The 24,821-nt window shown below is 56.4% G+C and overlaps 2 protein-coding genes across 4 annotated transcripts; one reads left to right on the top strand and one right to left on the bottom strand.

Moving 5' to 3' along the window:
• Positions 1–634: 634 nt before the first annotated feature.
• KAT8 (lysine acetyltransferase 8) lies at positions 635–13,071 on the top strand. The gene is made up of 11 exons (XM_074998276.1): positions 635–1,572; positions 1,899–1,973; positions 2,862–3,037; positions 3,307–3,360; positions 7,251–7,415; positions 7,628–7,717; positions 8,039–8,179; positions 8,576–8,669; positions 8,958–9,108; positions 9,449–9,603; positions 11,590–13,071. Exons 3-11 carry the CDS (start codon positions 2,954–2,956, stop codon positions 11,652–11,654), a joined length of 999 nt encoding a protein of 332 aa, XP_074854377.1. The 5' UTR covers positions 635–1,572; positions 1,899–1,973; positions 2,862–2,953; the 3' UTR covers positions 11,655–13,071.
• Positions 13,072–13,515: 444 nt separating this feature from the next.
• PRSS8 (serine protease 8) lies at positions 13,516–23,284 on the bottom strand. Of its 3 annotated transcripts, XM_074998274.1 has the most exons (7): positions 23,136–23,284; positions 18,341–18,367; positions 17,401–17,563; positions 16,375–16,646; positions 15,669–15,835; positions 14,996–15,390; positions 14,218–14,349 (listed from the first exon to the last, which is right to left on the bottom strand). In XM_074998274.1, the coding sequence occupies exons 1-6, from the start codon at positions 23,188–23,190 to the stop codon at positions 15,013–15,015; spliced, it is 1,062 nt and encodes a 353-aa protein (XP_074854375.1). In that variant the 5' UTR covers positions 23,191–23,284; the 3' UTR covers positions 14,218–14,349; positions 14,996–15,012. The 3 variants fall into 3 exon arrangements, with proteins under 3 accessions (XP_074854376.1, XP_074854374.1, XP_074854375.1); XM_074998275.1 differs by lacking the exon at positions 14,996–15,390 and having other exon boundaries at positions 13,516–14,349; XM_074998273.1 differs by having other exon boundaries at positions 14,214–15,390.
• Positions 23,285–24,821: the final 1,537 nt, after the last annotated feature.

A 24,821-nucleotide genomic window follows, 5' to 3' on the forward strand; every position in this document is an offset into this window, starting at 1 on the left:
GCTCCGTGCAGGACGATGGGGTGACAGGCCAGGTTGTGGGCGCTGGGGGTGCGGGCAAGGACAGTGGTGCATGCTGGGATACGAGGGAAGGGTGCCGGGATGAACTCCGGGATACCGGGCCCATGAGATTGGGAGACAGGCAGGAACTGGGCGCAGTGCATACTGGGAGGCCGGCGGACACGTGTGTGGCAACAGGGGCGCGGTGCATGCTGGGAAGCTGGACGACTCGCAGAGCGGAGGCGGGGAAAGAGACCGCAGTGCATGCTGGGATACTAGGCCCTGTCCCAGACCTGTCCGCCCTCAGCGCCCGCTAACAGCGGTTGCCGCGAACACGTGATGCGGGAGGGACGTCACGCGGGCGCCTGCCGCGCGCAGGAGGGGGCGGTTTGTTTTCCCGAGGCACTTCCGACAACGTATTTCCGGTCTGTCATGGCGGCGGAGCCGGGCGGCGGGAGCCCCCTCGGGCCGGAGCCGCTGCGCGGGGCGGGCGGCGAGGAGGATCGGGAGGCCCAGGCCCGGCCTCTGAGCCCGGGGCCGCCGCGCGAGGCCGAGGTCACCGTGGAGATCGGGGAGACCTACCTGTGCCGGCGGGCGGACGGGACCTGGCGTGAGCGTCACACCCCGGCCGGGATATCCCCCCCTACCGCGTCACACCCCGGCCGGGATATCCCCCCTGCTCGCGTCACCACATGCCGCCGGGATCCCCCATAGCTGGGGTCTTGCATTGCTCCCATCCAGCTGGGGTCCCCATGCCCAGCTTCCCCCCCGCCTCAGTTACTCTCCCCACCAGCATTCCTAGGGCCGTTCCCCCCTCCCCAGTCTCTTGGACTGGGCCCCGCCTCCCGTTTTGTACCTCTCCCCTGGAATCTCCAGGGTTAGTCTTCTGCCCTGCGCCATGTCACTCCTCCACCCTCTAGAATACACCAGGCCTAGGTCCTCTCACCCACACCACTTTATTTTCTACCAGTCTGCTCTCCCTGTTAGCTACCCCCCCCCACTGGGATCCCCTGGGGTTGGGGCACCCTGCATCACCCCCACAGGCTAGGGTCATGTGGGTCTATAAACCCCACCCACTCTGTAATCCCCCCTCCCTGCCAGGATCCCCCACACCCTGATACCAGCTCTCCCTGTGAGCCCCTCCCACATAGTCATCTGTAGTCCTACATGTGTCCAGGAATGTTCCACCCATTGCAGTAACTCTTATGACACCATGCTGAACCCTGGTACCAAGTGCTGCTGTGGGCCCCTCCCCATCTCATGGTCTGTGTGTGGATGAGATTTGGCTGGAGAAAGAGCTCTTATGATAACCTATGTTGTAGTACAGTATCCCCAGACCCAGGCTTCCAGCTCTCCCCTTTCATTCTCTAGCTCTACCAACTCCTGTGCTGATGCGCAGAGGGCCCTGGAATGAGAGACCAGCCCCTGTTGTGAAACTTCACACTGATCTCTCAGTTCACCAGAACCACTTACCATCTGACCTTCCCAGCCATGTGCCCGCAGGTCGTGGCGTAAGGCCTTCCCTTCCCCACATTATACGTCCCATCTTCGCTCATTTCACTACAGCTGTTTAAGGTAACATTAAGGTTCTCTTGTTTCAGGCGGTTGCATAGATATTTCCTTAATCTCTCTGAGATTTCATGGGGAAGCCATTTCAAAATAAACCAGGGTGTAAACTTAAAGCACAGGAATTATTCCATATGAGCACCATGAGTGGAGGCTCTAATGCTGCATTAAGGCATCATTTCCCCCCGAGATGAACTTGTCCTTAGTAAAGTGTCTGGCTACCCGTTAGTGGAATGGGGTTACTATTTTCCGGGGCGTACACTGTTGCACCTATCCCCTTGTTCCTGCTCCCCATGAGCATCTAGCCTGGCACTGATCTGATGATTGCTTTGCAGACTCGGCTGAGGTGATCCAGTCACGACTCAATGAGCAGGAGGCCCGGGAGGAATATTACGTGCACTATGTTGGATGTGAGTACGGCCCTGGTTTTTGTTCCTGGGAGGGGGAATTAACGCAGGTGCCAGTTTATTAGACCCACTATGGTAGCTCCTAGCTGTGTGTCATTGTTAATTCCTTTTCCTCCATAGTTCATATTTAGTAACTGCCTCAACAGCACCTTTAAAATGTGCCTTTCCCCCCGTACGCCTCTAATCTGTGGAGAAATGAATTGCCTGGGGGGGTTGTCGAATCTTCATCATTGGAGATATTTAAGAACAGGTTAGATAAATAGCTAACGGGGTGATCTAGCTCAGTGTTTCTTAAACTGTGTTCTGTGAGCAACTCGTGGGCGTGCTGCAAGCGTTTGGAACAATAATTCGAACTATTTTCTGTTGTTAAAACCAGATACAATGTAACTACTACTTTGCTCTGATACCTGATTCAAATTACTTCATTGTAGTTTTGTTCCATGCATTGCCCTTTTGGGTTTTGTTTTTTCTCTGACGACAGCTTTTTTTGAAGAAAATTTTCGGAGACGGTCTGCTTAAAGAATAATATTTTTTGTTATTCTGTGATCTCAGAAAGATTAAGAAGCACTGATATAGATGGTACTTGGCCCTGATGGCAGGGGTCTAGACTTATGACCTATTAAGGTCCCTTTCTGTTCTAGTATTCGATAAAACGATGACTTATTCTGCAGAGTTCCCCATAACAGAATTTCCTGGAGGCAAAGAGAACTTTGCCCTTCCATAGCACTGAGATGTAAGGATATGCCTGCTTTGCCTGGCTATGGGAGAGGTTTCTGGAGAGCTAAAATACCTTGGGATCAATCCATCCTGATTCCTGTGTCCAGCTGTTGAGTGTTCTGGGACATGGTGAAAAGGTTCCTTACTGCCTCCCCTTCCCTGCCCGAACCACAGTCAACCGGCGCCTGGATGAGTGGGTAGATAAGAATCGGCTGGCCCTCACCAAGACAGTTAAAGATGCCGTCCAGAAAAACACTGACCAGTACATGAACGAGCTGTCGGAGCAGCCGGAGCGGAAGATCACCCGCAACCAGAAGCGCAAACATGATGAGATCAACCATGTTCAGAAGGCAAGTGCACTGGCAGGGGGAGTATTTCAGGGCTGGGGCAGCTCAGTAGGAGGCTCTCTTCCCTTCTAGTCACTGCTGATGCTGGGGGAGCTGTGCTGCAGGGAGTGGAGTGGAGGAGCTCAGTATGGGGCGCTTTCCCTTCGCAATCAGCGCTGGCCGCAGTGCAGTACGAGGGGGCGCTGCGCCTCGGCGGCTGGCGTGGAAGGGTCAGTGGAGACTCAGTTAAAGTCTGTTCTGCAGCTACCTGGTACTCTGTTGTTTTCCCTCAGACCTATGCAGAGATGGATCCAACCACAGCTGCCCTGGAGAAGGAGCATGAAGCGGTGAGTGTCCCCAGGGCCTGGCATCTCAGTGGGCGGGACCTCAGCTCCTTGCTCTGATTGCTAACCAGTGTGCCCTGGAAGCTGAGCACTTGGCGGCTGGCCAGGTGCTGCCCAGCTGGTTAGCAGAGCGCCACAGCCAGCAGCATGTTCCTACTGGTGGTGCACATCCCGAGAGGCCTTGGTGCACAGCACAAAATTTATTCTGCCCCTTCGGGAGAAAAAAATAGAGGGACCCTGTCATAGAATCATAGAATAACAGAGCTGGAAGAGACCTAAAAAAAGCCATCGAGTCCAGCCCCCTGCTCTAAGCAGGACCAAACCCATCAGATCAGCCCTGCCAGGGATTTGTCAAGGTGAGATGGAGACTCCACCACTTCCCTGGGGAGACCATTCCAATGCTTCACCACCCTCCTAGTGAAAAAGTTTTTCTAATGTTCAACCTGGACCTTCCCAACCGCAACTTGTGCTCATTGTTCCACGTTCTGCCATCTGTGACCACTGTGAACAGCCTCTGTCCAGCCTCTTTGCAGCCTCCCTTGAGTAAGTTAAAGGCTGTTATCAAGTCCCCCCCTCAGTCTTCTCTTCTGCAGACTAAACAGTCCCAATTCCCTCAACCTTTCTTCATAGGTCATATGCTCCAGCCCCCTAATTATTTTGGTCGCCCTCTGCTGGACCCTCTCCAGTGTATCCGCATCCTTCCTATAAATGGGGGCCCAGAACTGCACACAGTACTCCAGATGCAGCCTCACCAAAGCCATGTAAAGAGGAATAATCACTTCTCTGGATCTACTGGCAACACTCCTCTTGATGCAACCTAATATGCCATTGGCTTCCTTGGCTACAATGTCACACTGTTGACTCATGTCCAGCTTCTCGTCCACTACAACTCCCAGGTCCTTCTCTGCAAAACTACTACCGAGCCAGTCGAACCCCAGCCTGTAACAATGCTTGGGATTCTTCCGGCCCAAGTGCAGGACTCTGCACTTGTCCTTATTGAACCTCATCAGATTTCTTGCAGCCCAGTCTTCCAATTTATCTAAGTCAGTCTGGACCCTGTCCCTACCCTCCAGCGTATCGGCCTCTCCCCCAGCTTAGTGTCATCTGCAAACTTGCTGAGGGTGCAGTCCAACCCCTCATCCAGGTCATTGATAAATATGTTGAACAGAACAGGACCCAGAACCGAGCCTTGGGGCACTCCACTAGAAACCAACTGCCATCCCAACATCGAGCCGTTGATCACTACCCGCTGGGCCCGACCTTCTTGCCAGCTTTCTATCCATCTTACCGTCCGTTTATCCAATCCACATTCCTTTAACTTGCTGACAAGAATGTTGTGGGAGACCACATCAAAATCTTTGCTAAAGTCCAGATAAATCACATCCATTGATTTTCCCCTATCCACAGAGCCAGTTATCTGATTGTAGAAACTAATCAGATTGGTCAGGCCTGACTTGCCCTTCATGAATCCAGGCTGACTATTCCTGATCACTCTCCCCTCCTCCAAGTGCCTCAAAATGACTTCCTTGAGGAGCCCCTCCATGATTTTTCCAGGGACTGATGTAAGACTGACTGGCCTATAGTTCCCTGAATCATCCTTCTTCCCTTTTTCAAAGATGGGCACTACATTTGCCTTTGTCCAATCATCCAGGATCTCTCCCGATCTCCGCGACTTTTCAAAGATAACGGCCAAGGGGTCGTCAAAAACATACTCCAACTCCCTCAGAACCCTCGGATGAATTAGTTCCGGGCCCATTGATTTATGTACATTTAGCCTTTTTAGATAGCTCCTAAGCTGCTCTTTCCCCATCAAAGGCTGTCCACCTTCATCGCACAGTGCATCACTTATCACATTAGTCTGGGAGCTGTCTTTGTCCGTGAAGACAGAGGCAAAGAAAGCATTAAGTACTTCAGCTTTCCCTACATCACCTGTCACTGGGTTACCTCCCTCACCCAGTAGGGGCCCCACACCCTCTCTGATCACCTTCTTGTTAACATGCCTGTAGAAACTTTTCTTGTTATCCTCCACATTCCTCGCGAGTCACAATTCCAGTTGCGCTTTCGCCTTCCTGATAACTGCCCTACGTTCTCGAGCTGTACGTTTATAGCCCTCCCTAGACATCTGTCCCAGTTTCCACTTTTTGGAAGCTCCCTTTTTGTGCCTGAGTTTTCCAAGGATTTCCCCATTAAGCCAGTCCAATCTCCTACCATATTTACTTCTCTTGCTGCACATCAGGATGGTTTCTTTCTGCGCCTTCAATAGGGCTTCCTTAAAATACTGCCAGTTTTTGTGGACTCCTTTTCCCTTCATGGTAGCATCCCAGGGGATTCTGCCCATCAGGTTCCTGAAAGAGTCAGAGTCTGCTTTTCTGAAGTCCAAGGTGTGTAATTTGCTGCCCTCTTTCCTTCCTTTGGTCAGATCCTGAAGTCTCCCATGTCATGATCACTGCTTCCCAGGTTGTCCCCCACCTCTACCTTCCCTATTAGTTCCTCCCTGTTTGTAAGCAGCAGGTCAAGCCGCGCACTACCTCTGGTCGGGTCCTTCAGCACTTGTACCAAGAAGTGATCCCCAACATATTCCAGAAATTTCCTGGACTGCTTTTGTACTGCCGCATTTGTCTCCCAACAGATGTCAGGGTAATTGAAGTCCCCCACGATAACGAGAGCCCGTGATCCGGAAGCTTCTCTCAGTTATCCAAAAAAAACCTCATCTACCTCATCATCCTGATTTGGCGGCCTGTAGCAGACACCAACCACCACATCTCCAGTGCTGCCTACACCACTAAGCTTGACCCATAGATTCTCAACAGGCTTTTCTCCCTCTATGTACTGGAGTTCCAAGCAATCAAAGTGCTCCGTTACATACAGTGCAACCCCGCCTCCTTTTCTCCCTTGCCTGTTCTTCCTGAACAGTTTATACCCTTTCATGGCAGCGCTCCAGTCATGCGAGTCATCCCACCAAGTCTCTGTTATTCCAATCAAGTCATAGTTCTTGGACTGGGCCAGGGCTTCTAATTCCTCTTGCTTGTTACCCTGGCTTCTGGCATTGGTGTACAAACACCTCAGATAACCAGTTGATCTCCCCGCCCTCAGTACTCGAACCAAGGGTCCACTTTTGTTGTACATTCCTCTTTGCATTTCTTCCCAGTCTCCAGGTTCCTTTCTACTCACAAGGTTTTGGTCACCGTCCCCCAGCGAACCTAGTTTAAAGCCCTCCTCACTAAGTTTGCAAGCCTACTTGCAAAAATGCTCTTTCCTCTCTTGGTTAGGTGGACCCCATCTCTTCCCACTAAGCCTTGTGCCCGGAACAGCATCCCATGATCAAAGAATCCAAAGGCCTCTCTCCGACACCACCTGCGTAACCATGCGTTTACTTCCTCAATTCCACGATCCCTACCTCGCCCTTTCCCTTTGACAGGAAGGATGGACGAGAACACCACTTGCGCTCCAAATCTTTGATCCTTCTTCCCAACGCCACAGAATCCGCAGTAACCCGCTCAAGGTCATTCTTGGCCGTATCGTTAGTTCCCACATGCAGAAGTAGGAAGGGGTAGTATTCTGAAGGCTGGAGCAGTTTTGTAAGGCTCTCAGTCACATCTGAATTTGAGCTCCCGGTAAACAGCACACCTCATGAGACTGCAGGTCCAGTCTGCAGATTGATGGTTCAGTCCCTCTTAGGAGGGAGTCCCCTACCACCACCACCCGTCTTTTACTTCTGGCGGTGATAGTCATTGAACACCCCCGCCCCCCAGGACTGCACATCCTCTGTCCTGCATTAGAAGCGGTTCTCTTGCGATTTTCTTCCTGTGAGGCTCCTTTCAAAGCATTCACCACCAGAACCAGAATTCGCTAACCGGGAGTGTCCTCTGCTCCCTCCCGCTCCCTAATCCCAGATCACCAAGGTGAAATACGTCGATAAGATCCACATCGGCCACTATGAGATCGACGCCTGGTATTTCTCCCCCTTCCCGGAGGATTATGGGAAGCAGCCCAAGCTGTGGATCTGCGAGTACTGCCTGAAATACATGAAGTTCGAGAAGAGCTACAGGTACCACCTAGTAAGTAAGAGCCAAGTCCTGGTGGTGGTAGTGCCTTGGTGCTGAGGAGCCAGGGGCGCTGGTATAACTGCTAGGGTAGGGGGCTGGGATACCAGGAGGGTTGGCACTGAGGGCCTGGCTATGTTTTGAGGAGAGGGGAAGGAGTCGGGATTGAGGGGCCCCAGCATGCCGAGTTGGCTTGGCCAGTGTCTGACAGTTTCTCTCTGTCGCAGGGCCAGTGCCAGTGGAGGCAGCCCCCAGGGAAGGAGATCTACAGGAAGAGCAACATCTCTGTCTATGAAGTGGATGGCAAAGATCACAAGGTGAGGTGGGCCTGTGGGGCATCCCAGTGCACAGTGCCATGGGCCTGCTCTGAGGAGTCCTGCGTGGGTCTGGCCAAAAGGCTGCAGGACTCCCCACCCAGGCCCCTCTAGCCAGTCCCCACCCAGGGCAGGCTTATCCCTGATGGTCTGTTCCCCGGCAGAGGTGTCGCCGCTCTGTCGGGGCTTCCTCGCCTGTCCCCAGCATCGTCTCCGATGTTGTGGGCTCCCACCCCTTCCCTGGGGTTCAGTGCTTTGTCAGTGGTGCCCTGGGCTGGGCAAGGCTGTGCTCTCTGACGGCTGCTGTTCCCACTCCCCACTCAGATTTACTGCCAGAACCTGTGTCTCCTGGCCAAGCTCTTCCTAGACCACAAGACGCTCTACTTCGACGTGGAGCCCTTCGTCTTCTACATCCTCACCGAGGTCGACAGGCAGGGAGCCCACATCGTCGGCTACTTCTCCAAGGTAGCGGCCCTGGAAACAGTGCTGCCAGGTTTCAGTCTCAGGGCTGGGAGCCAGGACTTCTGGAAAGGTGGGGGACTCTAGTGGATTAGAGTGGGGGCGGGAGCCAGGACTCCTGGGTTCGGTCCCCAGTTCTGGGTGGGGAGGGGTTACAGTGGAATGAGGGGGGAGGGACAGCTTTGGGAAATGAAGACTTTTTGTCAGTTTGCACCAGTCCCCCCAGGTTTTGCCGCGATCTTGGACAGATGTGGGTCACGCTGAGCCCAGGTGCGGAACACTGGTTTCCCCTTCCTGTGCCCCTCTGGCCAGCCTCTTCCCCCCTCTGCACGCTGCCCTGCCCCACTCCTTTGAGCTCCGCTGGGGCTCTGTGGTAACCTTGTGTGAACTCTTTGTGCCCAGGAGAAGGAGTCTCCAGATGGGAACAACGTGGCCTGTATCCTCACCCTGCCCCCCTACCAGAGACGGGGCTACGGCAAGTTTCTCATCGCTTTCAGTGAGTAGCCCTGGCGCCTGCCACCCTTACGCTGTCAGCCGTGCGGGCGGTGAGTTGGTACGTTCCCAGGCGGGAATAAGTGTGGATCTGCTCTTGGACTGCCGTGGACTGAACTCCCTCCTGCCCGTGGAGGAGGTCCCAGCAGCACAAAGACAGGGACTTCTGTCCTGAGACGCCGCCCCTCCCCTTCCTCACAGCACACAATGTTGCCGGAGGGAACGGCGTAGGATTCCCACCCTCCCAAGCCAGGGGCTCTCACCTCTCCCCACCCCTTCTCCACGCCCATAGGCTATGAGCTGTCGAAGCTAGAAAGCACGGTGGGCTCCCCAGAGAAGCCCCTCTCGGACCTGGGCAAGCTGAGCTACCGGAGCTACTGGTCCTGGGTGCTGCTGGAGATCCTGAGGGACTTCCGAGGGACCCTGTCCATTAAAGACCTCAGGTGAGCGCATGAGTGGGGCTGGCTGGGGGGACAGGCTGCAGCAGGGACTGAGATCGGGGAGCATGCCCTGTTGAGCCCTGTCAAGCCACACGGGGGCTGGCACTGACGGGAGACAGAGCACCCTGCGCCGAGGCCTTGCCCCGCTGCAGGCAGCAAAGCGCCCTCTCGTGCTGCTTTGGCACCAGCTCTGCCTGAGAAGAGGGCACGTGCCCTGACTCAGCCCCACACCCGCTGCTGTGTTCTCCCATCCGAGCCGGAGCTTCCCCCGCCGAGCGCTTAACCCCAACCTGGTGCAGGCTGCGGCTGCTGCCAACGCCCCCGCCCCGCTCTTCCCGCGCAGCCAGATGACCAGCATCACGCAGAACGACATCATCAGCACGCTGCAGTCCCTCAATATGGTCAAGTACTGGAAGGGGCAGCACGTCATCTGTGTCACGCCCAAGCTGGTGGAGGAGCATCTGAAGAGCGCCCAGTACAAGAAGCCTCCCATCACAGGTACTGGGCTGAGAACGCGTTGCGGGGCCTCTCCCCTCCAGGGGGCGCTGGCGCGCATGGGACATGAAGCTTCCTCCCCGCTAGGGGGCGCCGGCTGCCATGCAGCCCCAAGCTGGGAGGGACTGGTTGGCTCTGGGGGCAGTGGGATACAGGTTCTTTCTCTTGGGGGGAGCCTTGTCCTGTTTGGAAACGTTACCGAGATCATTGGCACTTTCCTTCTCTGCCTGCGTGGGCCCAGAGAGCTGCAACACAGCGATGAGCCCAAACAATGCAGCCCTGTTAGAGGCCGGAGCAGTACACACACCCCGTTGAGTGTTTCTCGGCCATGCCCAGGTGTCTGGTTTCTCTGAAGAAGGACGTTTTTTCCCAAGGGCAGCGGAGGGGTGCATTGCTGCCATCTCACAAACTGGGAGAGAGCCACTCTTATAGCAAGCCAGCTCCCGGGAAAGGTGCCAAGCTCTTCCGAAGCTGCAGGCTCGCTGTGCGGTTCCCTCCTAACAGGCCTTGCTCATTCTTCACTGACCTGCACTCACTCTGGGGTGGGACTTGCTGGTTAATAGCAACACTGCCTGGTTCATCCAGCTGCCTCTGGGCCTGAAACGGCACAGTGGGGACTGAAGGAGGAAGAACAAGAATTTTGCTTTAAAGCTGGACTGATGGTCCCGGAATCCTCTAATACCATGGAGGTGTCGTAGAGTGGTTGCTACGTCCCATGCCAGAGATGGCTGCGTTTCAGGGGCAGGTGACCTGCACCCCTGCTGCATTTGCTGTGTGGCTGGTATCCAGCTGCCTCACCCTGGGGGGGGCTGCGTCTCAGCTCTGGCTCAGTGGTTTCTCTGTATTCCCCCACAAACTGCTTTTCCCCAGGTGCAGGGCTGTAACTGGCCGAGCGTTTGGCTGTGGAATATTTGGGGGGGTTCACTAGAATAAACCTCTGCTTGAAGTGCATTTGTACAACCACCTGGATGAGAGTTGAGCACTTAAAAATGATCACTGAAGAAAAGGTGATAGACTTATGGAGCAGGGTCCCTTTGGCTGGTCACTGGAAGAGCCCAGAGTGGTTTGATCCAGGTGTGAAGGTACCGCACAGGCAGAGAAAGGGAAGGGAGTAGAGCCCAGGCGCTCCAGGGCTCATTACGCGAGCAGAGAATGGCAGAACAAGAACCAAGGGGGGCTGCCAGTTAAAACCAGTTAGAAATAAGGAACCAGTTTTCAGCAGTGTGGGAGATGAAGTCCATGTGTTTCCACTGAAGGCTCAAGTGCAGAAGGGACCCTCCTGACCTAGTCTGAGCTGTAGACTATCCACACACTCCTGCACTAGCCCCCTGCCCCACGGCTGAATTACTGAAGTCCTCAGATCAGGGGTTAAAGACCTCATGTTACAGAGAACGCACCCTCTGCATTAGCCGCACGCTGCAGAAGACGACAAAACCCCCCAAGGGCTTTGCTGATCTGACCTGGGGGGAATGCTCCATCCCACCCTCCAGAGATGGTCAGTTAGACCTGTGCATGTGAGTGAGACCTGCCCCCAGCCAACCAGTTTAAGAAATCTCTGCAGTAGCCCTTCCCGTTTGCTGTGTTGTCATTGGCCGTGGGGGATATTTGCTGCTTGCAGTCACACAGCTGCATGCCACAGGAAACCAGCTCATCTTGCCTTTCCCTCCAGAAGTGCACTGGGGCAGAATAAATTTTGTTCTGTGCACCACCCCTAGAAACACAGGCTGTCGGCAGCGGGTGCTCTGCTGTTAACCTGAGCAGCACCTGAATTTCTCCTGGGTGACTGCTCAAGCGCCCAGCTTACTCTGGGGGCGTATCTTGAGGGTACTTGAATCCTACCCAAGTTGTTGGGTTTGACATGGGGTAACTGGCTGGGAGTTTCTGGAAGACGATGATCTGACTGGGCCCTTTGGGCCAGAGAGCAAAGGAGAGGGTTGGGGATTGGGTGTAGACTTTGTCTAACTCGCCCCATTTCCTTTCCCCCTTTAGTGGATTCCATCTGCCTCAAGTGGGCGCCCCCCAAACACAAACAGGCCAAGATCTCCAAGAAGTGATGACGTGATGGGGCACAGGGGTTCCAATAACCCCTCCATCTCCTGAGGATCTGCAGCCCACCTGACTGCAAAGCACCCCCGGGAACACCCAGCTGGGAGAGCTGCTGCGACTGCATGGGGCTGGCATCCTGCCCTGTAGCACCTCACTCCCCTTGAGCACTGCATGGTGGGATAGGCTGAGCTTTTCCCTCCCAAACAGCCCTAGGAAAGGGAGCTCCCCACAGCAGGGCTAGTGCGCTGCACACCTAGTCAGTTGCATGCTGCACTTGGGTCAGTATCAGCAGGGTGAACTTGTCGGTTTCAGGAGGAGGGGTGGGGGCTGCTGCCGAGGCTGGGGTGGGCAGAGCGGCTGAGTCAGCGGCAGGAGACAGCTGCCAGTGCTAATGGGTTTAACAGCCTGGCAGCAGGAGTTCTTTGCTGGGCAAACACTCCTTGTCCTGTTGGGCCCCTGGGCTGGTCTGAGGAAGCAGCAGGAGATTGGCTCTGGCACCAGGCAGGGGCACTGTGTGGTTCCCTCCTAAGAGACAATTGTGCTGTGGTGCACCCCCTGCCTGAGCTGGGCTCTGGTGGGGGCAGTACAGCCTAGCCCGACTTACTGGGGCCCACACGGGCTCCAGCTGCTGGAGGAAGAGCCGATTCTTGGGGTGGGGGCATCTCCCACCTAGGACCTCAGCTGGTTCCTTCCCCTTTCATGTGTGGGCTGTTTCCTGCTTAGTGAGCAGGGAGCCTGGTGCCAGTCACAGCTGAGGGGGTGGTGCTGGCGTGTGCATGGAGGCTCTGGCTCAACAAAGCCCACATGCCGCAGGGCTCCTTCCCCACTCCCCTTGCCTCTTTTCTGACCTGTGCTCCTCCAGCCTGTCCAGCGTTTGCTCCCCAATTTGACCTGCCTGGAGGCCAGGGCTCCCCTCACCAGCCAGAGCTCCTTTTGCCACTTGCTTTCCCTGCTGCTGGTGTCCTTGCACAGCCTCTGCTGCTGGGATCCTGGCCCAGCCCACTCTCCTTGAAGGCTTGTGTTCCTCACTTCTGGGAGTTTTCCATGGCCAGTGGTGTCCCCTTCCTGCCGCCTGGGCTCCCCACCAACAGGGACATGGTGTCGTCATGGGATGGCTGTTGAGTTTAGCGGATCTCATTTCAGTTCTTGACCCGCCCCCCTACACAAAGCCAAGCAGGTGTGGGAGGGTTTCTCCCTGGGGCACCCCCTGTCCACACATCCACCAAGGAGCCTAGTCTCTGGGCCACTGAGCTCCCATCTCGCTGACCTCCCCCTCCTCCAAGACTTGGAGCTGCTGCTGGGGGTGGGGGTGGCTGGCCAGTGTGGACGCCCCCAAGCCCATCCCCTGCGCTTCTGCTGGCTCCATACACGTGTAATTCTTCTGTTTAAAGTGTGTATTTTTCATAAATAAAAGTGTTAATGAGCTGTGTCTGTCCTGAGCCCTGCCTGGGGCTGGAGCCCAGCACAACAGGATTGCCTGGGCACGTGGGGGAGGGATGGACTGGGAGGTAACTGGGCAGGTAGGGAGCCCAGCTTGCTGGGAGCCAGCAGAGAAACATATCCCAGCTTGTGTCTGCGCACTGAAGGGTTAATGCCTCCTCCTACCTTATCAGTGCAGGTGCCACCGCACAACTCATCAGCAATTCCTTGGCACAGCTCCCACCCGGATTCACCTGCTGGATAAGTGCCACCCTGCCTTGTGGCCAGCACCCAGGGGCGAGGCAGGTGCAGCCCAGTGTGGGCGTGGTGGGATGGGGCCTCTCTGAGTTCCGGGTGTTGGGCAGCGGGGGCTAGCCCCAGCTGTGGGAAGGAGAGCAGTGTTCAGTGGTTAGAACAGCACAAAGGTCCTAAAAAGACCACCAAAGGCAGTTGTGTAAGAGAGCTTCCACCCTTTATTAGACCTGTAATCTGGCAACCACCAGCCCTTCCATATCCCCACCCTGGCCTGGCCTGGCCTGGTTACCCTCAGACAGGCAGACACAGGCCCCTCTGCTTCATGTCATTCACTCCCTGCTGGGTGTGTGTGTAAAGAACTTGCTCAGTACCCCCACCCCCGGTTGGAAAAACCAGCTCTGCCGAGGCTGCCTGGCCCAGCCCTGGCCAATGGGTTCAGCTGGCCTCAAGGAACAGAGATTGTCTTGCCAACGTCAGCAGTCTGCTCCCTCGAGCCTGATTCGTGCTGCATGACGCAGTGGTAAGAGGGGAACATTTCCCCAGCCTCAGGGCCAGCTCTGCTCAGCGCACCTGTCTTCTGGGGCCAAGCTGCCTCCTGCTGGAAAACTTTGGGGGAGGGGGGCATTGCTAGTAAAGGGGGCTTTGTGGGGCAAAATCCAGTTCTCCTGGGGTATCTGGCAGGATCCCAGTGGCAGGTTGTGCAGCCCCAAGCTCCTCACCCTCCCCAACATTGCTACGAGAGTGGGGTTACCCTGCCTGGCCCAGCTGCAGGATGGCCCAGCAGAGCAGCCAGGGGGCCAGCCACGGGGCAGCTGCACCAGAGCAGGGCACCTCCTCTGTCCCTGGCTCCAGGCTCACATCCTGCAGCTCCACAGCTGGGACGATCCCTTTGATCCAGTCAGCGTAGGCTGCGACACGGATGTAGACACCGGGCCGGTTGGCTGTCCCGCACGCGTCCCCCCAGCTCACCACACCGGCTAACAGCCAGGCATTGCCCACTTGGCAGGAAAGGGGTCCCCCGGAGTCACCCTGGAAAATTCAGGATGGGGCAGGGGGAGATTGGGAGCTTGTTAGGCTGCCCTAGGCGGGATGGTGACAGTAGAACCAGACCTAGGAGCAGGTGCCAGGGCTACCTATTGCTATGGCCTGGCTGGGGGGTGCCAGGAGGGAGGTCACAGGAAGTCTGGAGGAGGTTGACATGAGCCAGGGTACCAGAATGGAGGTGGAGGGGGGGGTGTCAGCTGCTGGCGGGAGTCCCAAAGCAAGGCTCCGTGGTAGGTGTGTGTCCCAGAGCAGGGCACGGGGGTTGGTGTGCGTCCCATGCCCAGAGCGAGGCTCAGGTGAGCGCGAGTCCCAGAGCGAGGCTCAGAGGCTGACGTGAGTCCCAGAGCGAGGCTCGGGGGAAGTGCACAAGACCCAGATGGCCAGAACTCAGGGGTCTCCAGCCCAGGAGGCAGAAACGACACTGCCAGGAGCAAGGCTGCTGCCAGCTCAGTTGAAGAACTCTCAGCCTTTCCCTGACTGCGACGTGCACCACGTCACCGGCAACCAACAGGGACAGTCAAATGGGTACAGTCGGCCTTTGAACTCCTGGGCCCACCCTGCTGTGTTTGCAATGGGGTGGGCAGGATGCCCCTGGCTGCAGCGAGGGGCAGGTTTCCCATGCCGAGCTGACCTTGCAGGATGAGGGCGCTATAAGGCATGTAGCGTGTGAAGCAGCAGGCAGAAGAACAGAAGGCTGGCAGCAAGGATGTGGGCGGAGGCGTGGTCTGATGGTGGGATGGGGGAGATTGGCTGATGCCAGTTGGGATGGGACTGGATGCTGTCATAGGGGCCAGGCTGACTGGTGATGTTGGGGCACAGCCCCTCCTCTGAGGCCGGCTCCTGAGTCACATGCACGTCGCTTATCTCCACCGCTGGGATGGTCTCTTTGATCCAGGTAACGTGGGCCGAGATGCGGGTGTAGACACCGGGCCGGTTGGCGGCCCCACATGTATCCCCCCAGCTCACCACCCCGGCTAACAGCCAGGCATTGCCAACACGGCAGGAGAGGGGTCCTCCGGAGTCACCCTGGAAGAACAGGGTGGGGAGAGGGCATTAAGGGGGTGATTGGTGTCAGGTGTGGGATATGAACGGTTGGTTGCTACAAAGCTCAGCTGTGGTGGGTGGAAACTGGCAGAGAGGTGTGTGGCTCTTGAGATCAAAGCCCAAGGAGTGGCCCAGAAGGGACAGAAAACTTATAGCCCAACCCTGGGGCCAGTGCTCGTGGTACCCCAGTAGCTCCTGTTGACTCCCAGCAGCCCCACCCTAAGTGCCATGGACATCTAGACAATGAGCACCCCGCTCACCTGGCAGGCATCCTTCTTGCCCTCAGCAAACCCAGCACACATCATGTCCTCCTGGATCACATGCGGCTCTGCTGGGTTGGCGTTGACCTTGTAGAGGCAGCGGCAGGTCTCCAGCCCAATCACTGGCACCTCCAGCTGCTGCAGGGTCTTCGGATTGGGCAGGCTGACTGCAGGGGGTGGGGAACAAAACCAGCCAAGTCAGGGTGGACAGCCAACGCCTCCATGGGGAGGTGGCAGCCAGCGGGGGTGCTGTGGTGGTGAGGGACCCAAACAAAGGGACTCACTTCGCAGCTGCTCAGGCTGTAAGGGGAGGGGGCCTAAACTGATCCAGATTTTAGAGCAAGATTCAGGGGCTGGTACGTGTCCTACACTCCTCCCTTTGATTTCAGCTGAACATACATTTCACCTTCTCTTCCTCCCCACCAAAAATTATTGGCAGCTGTTATCCAGCTGCTCCACCCCAGACATGGCTGCATCACAGCACCAGCTGAGCCATCCCCCTTTTGCATTGCTGGATGACTGTTACCCAGCTGCTGCACTCCAGACACAGCTGCATCTGAGCACTGACCAAGCCACTCCGCTTTTGCATTGCTAGGTGCCTGTTATCCAGCTGCCCTACCCCAGAAACAGCTGCATCACAGCACCAGGTAAGCCATCTCCCCCATGGGACTTCTTTACCCACAGGCTGTGTTAACCCTTCATTTACCAGTTGTAAGCACATGCCCCCAGCCAGTCACAGTGCATTTCATGCCGCTGGGGAAGACGACCGAAGCGGATGGCAGGCAGATAGGGCGAATGGTACGCGAGTAGGAGACGGGACTTTTCAATTTCACCAGAGCAATGTCCCCACTGGAACCTTCGTCCGTGTAGCTGGGGTGTTTGATGGCCTGCTCCACTGCAACCACCTGGATGTCCTGCGAGGGGTTGGTGAGCTGGAAGGCTCCCAGCATCACCTCATACTCGGTGATTTCATTTTCTCTGCAAGGGGGGGGAGAAAATGTGGGACCTCAGCAAGCAGAAAAGCCAGAACCTCAGGCCAGAATCTTCAGCTAAGGTGGAATCTCCCTTATCTGGCAGCAGTATTGGAGCACAGACACACACCATGTTGTGGCAGAATCTGTGTTGAATGTAGAGAGTAGAAGCGCACACAGAGAGAGTGGGGTCAAGTGAGCTGGATGGGGAACTGGGAGTTGAGGCTCCTGATTTTATCCCTGGCAAGGAGAACTCAGTGGGGTCTAGTGGATAAGAGTGGTGGGGATGCTGAGAATCAGACCGTCTAGTTTCTTTTCTAGCCTTATTCTTTGAGGGGAGTGTACGTAGTCAGCAGCAGAGAGGCTGGGCGTCAGGACCAGCGTTTCCTGTAAGCTGAGCACTTGGGCAGCCGCCCAGGAGGATTTAGGTGCCACCCAGCTCATTAGCAGAGCGCCTGCAGCAGGCAGCCTGTGTTTCTATAGGTGGTGCACATTCGTGCATGCCTCAGTGCACAGAACAAAATTTATTCTGCCCATGGATGGAATAAATTAGAGGGAATCCTAGTGAGGACTCCTGGGTTCTTTCTCTGGTTCTAGTAAGGGAGCGGAGTCCCGAAGGGGAGGCTGGCAGTCTGCCTACAGAACCCCCTTCAGATGGGGAGGGTCAGAAATGGATGGAAGATACAGGCTCCTTTTGACTGGTCTCATTCCCAACTCCCAGCCTGGCCCAGCCCAGCTCGTCCCACCTGTGTCCTACTTACACTGGGAAGCAGTGAGCTGCGGTGATCACCCACTCTGGGGCAATGAGGGAGCCACCACACACGTGACTATTCTGAAAGTTCAGGCTGATCTGCCAAGGCCACTGCCCGGCCTGCGCATCTGTGCCCCCCACAATCCGGCCCATGGCAGGGATCCCGCACATTGCTGCAGAGGAGCAGAGAAGCAGTGAGTGAAACAGAAACAGCCCTTTGCTCTAACCACTACAGTGGTGCAGATGCTACTGGAGCCAATGCTCCCCCGTTGCTGTACTTAATGGAATGCTCCAAGGTCAACGGCATGGCGCTGTCTACACTAGGGCTTAGGTTGGCTTAAATATGCTGCTCATGGGGGTTGAGTTTTTTCAGCGAGATAGCTGGGTTGGACTAACTTTTTAATGTACACCTGGCATAAGGGAGGACAGAGGTTCATTCCCCTTTGTGGTTAGGCCCTTTTGACGTCTATTTGCCTACTATAGATGCAAATTAAGGGAGCTATTCGTATAGTTTCACTGATAGTGGCTTATGCTTTTAGCTCAAGAGGTGGGAGTTCAAATTCCACTTCCTAGTGTAACCCGCACACCTACTGGGTGTGAGTCACTGTCCCACACAGCGGCACCTAGATGACTTACAAAGAGAAAGAATGAGCCCCCCTCTGCAGCCTGAGCTAAGGCCAGCCTTTTAGCTCAGAGTGTAGAGGCACCTGCAGTAAACACCAGAGGCCGCAGGTTGGAGTCTGCCTGTGGGTTACAAAAGCACTAAGCTCCACAGGTTGCAGGACTGGGTCTGGTTCCAGTAGCTCAAAGGAGGGCTGGTTACACCCACTCTTGGTACCGGCACTACAAATACTCTAGAAGAAAATGCTGCTAGCTGGCTAAAGGAGCCAGGAAGGGCTTGGGGCACCTGATCTGGAGGAGAGAAGTGATGGTTCCCAGCCAATCCTTACCTGCTTGTCCAGAGGCCTCTCTCACACCTGTTCAGAGGAGGGGAAAAAAGGCACAGTTAGAAAGGCACCAGCCCTCGGGCTACTAAAACGAAGTGTGTTTGGGGCAGTGGGGGAGGGGCGGGAAAGGGACAGCTTCATTTCTGCAGGGGGAGGGGCTGTGAAACGTCCGGGCTTGGGCCCACTCAATGGGCAACAATAAGGAAGAGGACAGAGCAATAGAGCTAAGCTCCTTCCACTCCATTTAACTCCCCAGCTAGAGCCAGGGATAGAATCCAGGAGTGCAGATGCTTAACCCACCTGGGCTCTAACCACTAGATCCTTCTCCCTTCCTGGAGCCAGGGAAAGAAACCAGGAGCCTCATCACCAGAGGAAAGAGCACAGGCGCAAGACCACAACTCCTGGGTGTCTCCCAGAGGTCTCCTCTTCCACCCAGCCCATGTGATGCAGCACAGCCCTGGGGTGGAGGCAGCTGTCACTGCAGGCTGGCAGGGTCATTCCTTTCCCTCTCGCCTCTGCCTCCCAGGCAGTGTCACCTCCTTTTCCAGGAACTGCTCCTAATCCGCAGCAGGAGACAAGCTTTCGGCTTCACTCAAGGTATTGCATGACTGGGGGTGAGTGGAGAGAGAAAGGGGCCTGTGGTATCCCCCTCTATGGGCACTGGCTTTGATCCTGCTCCACGGCAGGACACTGACTGCCCTAAGGTGGGGGGAAATGGGATCTGGGGCTTTTACCATCTAGAGCAGGGAGCTCAAACTCCCACCCCACAGGCCATGGGCAGCTGAGCTCTTCCCCCATCCGGCTAGTGAAAAAGAAGTTACGGAATCGGGCCCACTCTGCTGCTGGTCCAGGGGTGGTGGGAGGGTGAACAGGGCACCCAGCTCCCAGTAGCACCCATTGCCAGCCACAGAGGGGCTGTCAGTTACCCCAGGCAGGGGCTCACAGCACAAGGACGTGGGAGCATCAAGGTGAGGACTCAGTTTCATGTCTTTTCTAGGACCCTGGTCTTTGGGTGCCTGGAGGCAGGTAGACACACTGTCAACTTGCCTGTCCTGTATTGCCAACCCCCAGAGCTCACTGCTCACAAATCAGCTCCACCTCCCCCCCCGCCCCCGAGAAGGGCTTCTTGAAATCACATGTGGGGAGTATTTAATGGGGCACCCAGCATTTGAGGACTTTGGCTGAACTCGGGGCAGGTTTTTTAGTTTTTTTTCTCCATAAACAGGAGTGCACAAAGCAGGGGGCAGGCCCGGGGGTGGGAAAATTCACAAGGGGGACGCAGCACAATCAGCTGCTGGGTCTCGGGCTCTTCCAGCTCATTAAAAATGGTGAAATCTGTGACTGGTTTTATGTCTGCGTATTCACATTTCTATACCGAGGAATAAAGTTGTTTACATTCCACAGACTTATTTTCAGGCACGGCCCAAAAGGGTCTTTTCAGGTGAACAAAACCGAAATTTCCATCGGTTTGGATTACGTTGGACAGGTCGCAGAGGGAGGGGCTGCTACTTGCAGAGATGATAAGTGGGGCCCAAGGTAAAAAGTTTCCGCACCCTGAATCAAGAGACCCTAAGTCTGCCTTTACAAAAAAGAAGAAGCAACTTGGGATTCTCACCTAACACCAGGCACCAGCAAACAAGTGCAAATCAGAGACATGCAAACTGAGAGCAGTGCCTGAGGCATTAGGTAATGCCATTCCCAGATCTGCCCTAATTCTAGGAAAGAGTTTAGCCGTTTAGCTTCTAAGAAAGTGACTACTGATTTCCAGAGAAACAAGCTCAGATGATCTTGAGGTTTGTGATCAGATCAGGAGAGGTGTTGAACTGGGTGTCTAGTCAGTTTCGCCCAACGAGTTACTAGTTTCATGGCTTACACCTATGGCTCTGTGGATCTGCACACACCTCTCTCAGAGCACATGGGGCAGCTGTGTGGAGCCAGCTGGCAGAAGCCGCACCGGCTCCACTGTGCTGCCACTGGTGGTGGCAGAAGCCCCCGGTGACATTTTAATCGCCTGGGGGCTGCAGGCAGGGCCAGAGGATGCATGAAGAGGAGTGTACGGGCCAGCAGGCAGGGCGGGGAGATACATAGGGGGTAACCCTAGAGCCCTGCCACAGGGTGTTCCCCACTGGCTCTCTAGGAAGATTTCAGAGCTGACACCAACCCTAAGGAAAACTGAGTTTGCAAACCTTGCTCTAGAGGGCACCAGCTCAGCTCTGGCCTTAGGTCTGTGTTGATCTACCAGCCTGATGTCCCATTCAGTGGCCTGTGTGAAGTGAATTTGCCAGGTCTCAGCCCCCTTCCCAGCAGGCCTGGCATCTCCACAGGAGCCAGCCTTCGCCCAGGGCATTGTGCGCCATCTACACCTCTCCTTTGCTGCCTGCAGAGCGGGCTCTTCTGACTCAGTATTACGTAAAGAGCCCTGGGACCCAGTCACAGGGCAATTGTCGTCAGCGGCTGTCTGTCTGCCCAGCCTCCCTCCAGCCTGACCTGAGAGGCTAAATATGGAGGCAGACCTGTAGGACAGGTTACTGACACAGGGACACAATGTCCCCCAGGGACATAAACTCCGCTGCTAGAGGAGCCCAACCCAGCTTCAGATGCACTAGCGGGGCAGTGGGAGCTGGGCCCAGCCCTGGGAGAGCAGTAGGTTCTGCCCAACCCAACCCGCAAGCTGCCCCTGCACTGGGAGCTGTGCCGTTCCCACAGCGAGCCCCGGCCCTGCATGAGGGCAGATGAGGGGCTAGTTTCTCCCTGCACCCCTAGAACAGGGGCTGGGCAAATTCACACACACAGAACCTGGCTTGCAACTTCCCCCCCCAGCTCTGGGCCAGATGAGAGACAGCAACCCTGGAGATACAGGCCTTGTGTCCCGTCCCTTGTCCCCCAGCCCCACCCTGTACAGCTCAGAGCCTGCATGTCCTGGGGGGAAAGGCCCCATGTCACATCCCCTGGGGCCAACCGATGCCCCCACTCTGTGACCGGATGAGCATCCCCACGCTCTGGAAAGAGGCCCTGGGTGCTGCACTGCAGACGAGCAGCAGCCCTACCCCAGGGCACTAGCCTGTGAAGGCTGCGCTGGCTGGGGACAGCAAGGGGCAGAGCAGGGAACCATCCAGGGGCCCCTGGCCCGTTGGGGGCTGTGCCGAGCATCAGGGCCTCTCACCCAGGGCCCGACTCCTGGGGGTTCCAGTCTCCCAAGCCCTGGCAATGGGAATCAGGGACTTTCTTCCATAGCCCTCTGCTATAGCTCCACCCACGAGGCCCCCCTGCCCTCGCGGTGCTGGGAATGGAACCCAGGCGTCCTGCTGCTGATCCCCCCACTCCCAAGCGCTCGGGAGCGCGTCCTGCGAGCCGCGGGGAGCAGACCCCGTCCGGCTCCCTGCAGCGCTTCCCAGGGAGGCGCCGCTTTTCCCAGGGCAGGGTGCGCAACCCCTCCCCCACATCCAGATAACAGACCGGGGGAACCTGCCCGTCAGGAATGTACCAGCCAACCGCCGGCCCAGCCAGCAGCGCCTGCCGTCTGCACAGCTCCCGCCGCCCGCAGAAACGCACCCCCGTAACACAACACCACCGGCGACACACCCACAGCCCTGACACAACGCATGCATCACACACAAACACACACACACAACCCCGTAACACAACAGCACCAGAGACACACCCACAGCCCTGACACAACGCATGCATCACACACAAACAACCCCGTAACACAACAGCACCAGAGACACACCCACAGCCCTGACACAACGCATGCATCACACACAAACACACACACACACAACCCCGTAACACAGCACCACCGGCGACACACCCACAGCCCTGACACAACGCATGCATCACACACAAACACACACACACACAACCCCGTAACACAACACCACCGGAGACACACCCACAGCCCTGACACAACGCATGCATCACACACAAACACACACACACACACACAACCCCGTAACACAACACCACCGGAGACACACCCACAGCCCTGACACAACGCATGCATCACACACACACACACACACAACCCCGTAACACAACAGCACCAGAGACACACCCACAGCCCTGACACAACGCATGCATCACACACAAACACACACCCACAACCCCGTAACACAGCACCACCAGAGACACACCCACAACCCTAACACAACGCAGGCATCACACACAAACACACACACACACACAACCCCGTAACACAGCACCACCAGAGACACACCCACAGCCCTAACACAACGCATGCATCACACAGACACACACACAAACCTCTGTAACACAACCCAACCACAGGCACATACAGTCCTAAAACACTGCATGCATCACACACACACCGTAACATAACACATCCGGGCACACATGCCGCCCGAACACAACTCTTGCATCACACACACACAGACCCAAGCATCGGCCCTTCACACAACCCAGGCGACACAGGAACCCCCCCCCACAACAACACAAACTGTATGACCACTTGTATCACACCCCACCTACACCACACACGTTACAACCCACCTACCCCTCCATACACCCCAGCCCCCCTCCCCTCCCCTCCGCCAACACAACCCGGGAGCAAGCGGGACCCTAGTTCAATACCAGACTCAGCCGAACCTCCCCTCCCCCCGCCGCGATCTCCACCCCTCCCCCAGCCCGGGGCCGCCGGAACACCTGGGGCAGTGGGGGTGCGGGGAGCCCCTCCCTGGCTTGGCTGCAAACGGCCCTATGGCCCCGCCCAGCCCCCGCCAGCTGGGACCCTGCCCGGGACAGACAGAAAGGGGGAGGGGCCGTCGCCCCCCGCACTCACCCAGGCTGAGCAGGAGGCCGATCAGAGCCCCCAGGTGTGCCCGCGGCGCTCCCATCTCCGGACGCAGAAGCGGGGACGGGCAGGCGGCGCTGGGGAGCGGCGGAACTCGGTGCTGCGCGGCCGGGGCAGGTGCGCTCGGCTCTGGGACGCGGCACTCGGTCCCTCCCCTCTTCAGGGAGCTGAGCCAGGGAAGCCGCCCAAACCTGCTGCGCAAGGCTCCACCTCCTGCCCGGGCCCGCCCCCAGCCCCAGCCCCGCTCTGGCCGCTCGCCCCAGGCCGGGATTCACTGCCCTGCCCTGCCCTGGGGCGCCCGGCGCGCCCCACTGTCCGACGAGGGCGCTGGCTCCCCGGCGGCTGCCCCGCTCGGGTGCTTTAGGGGCGCTGGGAAGTGTTAGTGGAGGGTCTCTCCCGGCTTTGTTAGGGCAGGGGCTCCGGTTTCGCTGCCCGCCTGGCTTTGTTATGGTTCTAGCCCTCTGTTATGGTAGGGTCGCCGGGGGAGTCCCGGGACATGCCAGCCATTCCTTCGGCAGCCACTAATGTGCGGCTGATTCACTCCTGGGCCGGAAGGGAAAAATTATTTCCTGCCTTCCTGCACGTGAGCCAAAGCCGTGTCACCCCCTCAGCATCCCAAGTGGGGCAGTCTGCATGGGCGGGGGAGGGGCAGGGTCCTCCCTCACCCCTCCCACATCCCTACGGCTACCGGGCATTATCACGGCCTGGGGCGCTGGGCCCTTAGCAGGGTGTGGGAGAGAGTGGGGGAGGAGCGACTGTGGTGTGGAATGTGATAGGCATGAATGAAGTGTGTATATATGAATGGGGGGTGAGCGTGTGTTCGTGTGTGGGACTGCTGTGTGTATGAGTGGGGTATGTGGGAATGTAGTGAGTATGTATGAATGGGGGTGCCTGTGGCAATGCACTGTGTAGTTATGAATGATGCACGTGTATGAGCTGTGTGTATATGAATGGTGTGGCTGAATGTAATAGGTATCTGTGAATGGTGTGGGTGTGCATATGAATGGTGTGGGTGAATGTAACAGGTATCTATGAATGGTATAAAAACAAAGAGAAGTCTTGTGGAGCCTTATAGACTAACACATTTATTAGAGCACAAGCTTTCCTGAGAAAAGGAGCAGATGCATCTGCAGAAGTGGGTCTTTGCCCGGGAAAGTTTATTCTCCAATAAACCTGTTGGTCTATAGGTCAGTCTAGCGGATGCGAACCCTCTGATTCTTATGAATAATGTGTGTTCGTATGAATGGAGTGGGTGACTGTAATGGGTATCTGTGAATGGTATAGGTAAAAATGAGGGGGTATGTGTGTGAGAACAGGGGTGTAGGAAAAAGGTGTGTGTCTATGAATGGGATATGTGAACGTGAATGGGTCTATAGGAATGAAGTGCGGGTGGAAGGGTGTGCGTGAATGGACGTGTGTGAGAATACAGCTGGGTGTGTGGAATGGTGTCTGTATAGGAATGCGTGTGCTGGTTACCGCTGTGTGTGTTTATGAAGGGGTTATGTGCATATGTATGAATGGGGTGCAGGGGAGGGGAGGGGAGAGGCTGCTGGTGCCCGTGTGCATGTAACGGCTGCAGTTTCCCTTCCCAGGGCCCCTGGGCTGGGCAGGGCGGGAAGGTGCTAATAGGGCTCAGCGGGGGGGTGGGCTGGCTCTTTTCACACCTGCCCTCCG

The sequence above is a fragment of the Carettochelys insculpta genome, chromosome 6 (genome assembly GCF_033958435.1).
Source record: "Carettochelys insculpta isolate YL-2023 chromosome 6, ASM3395843v1, whole genome shotgun sequence".
Classification (NCBI taxonomy): Eukaryota; Metazoa; Chordata; order Testudines; family Carettochelyidae; genus Carettochelys; species Carettochelys insculpta.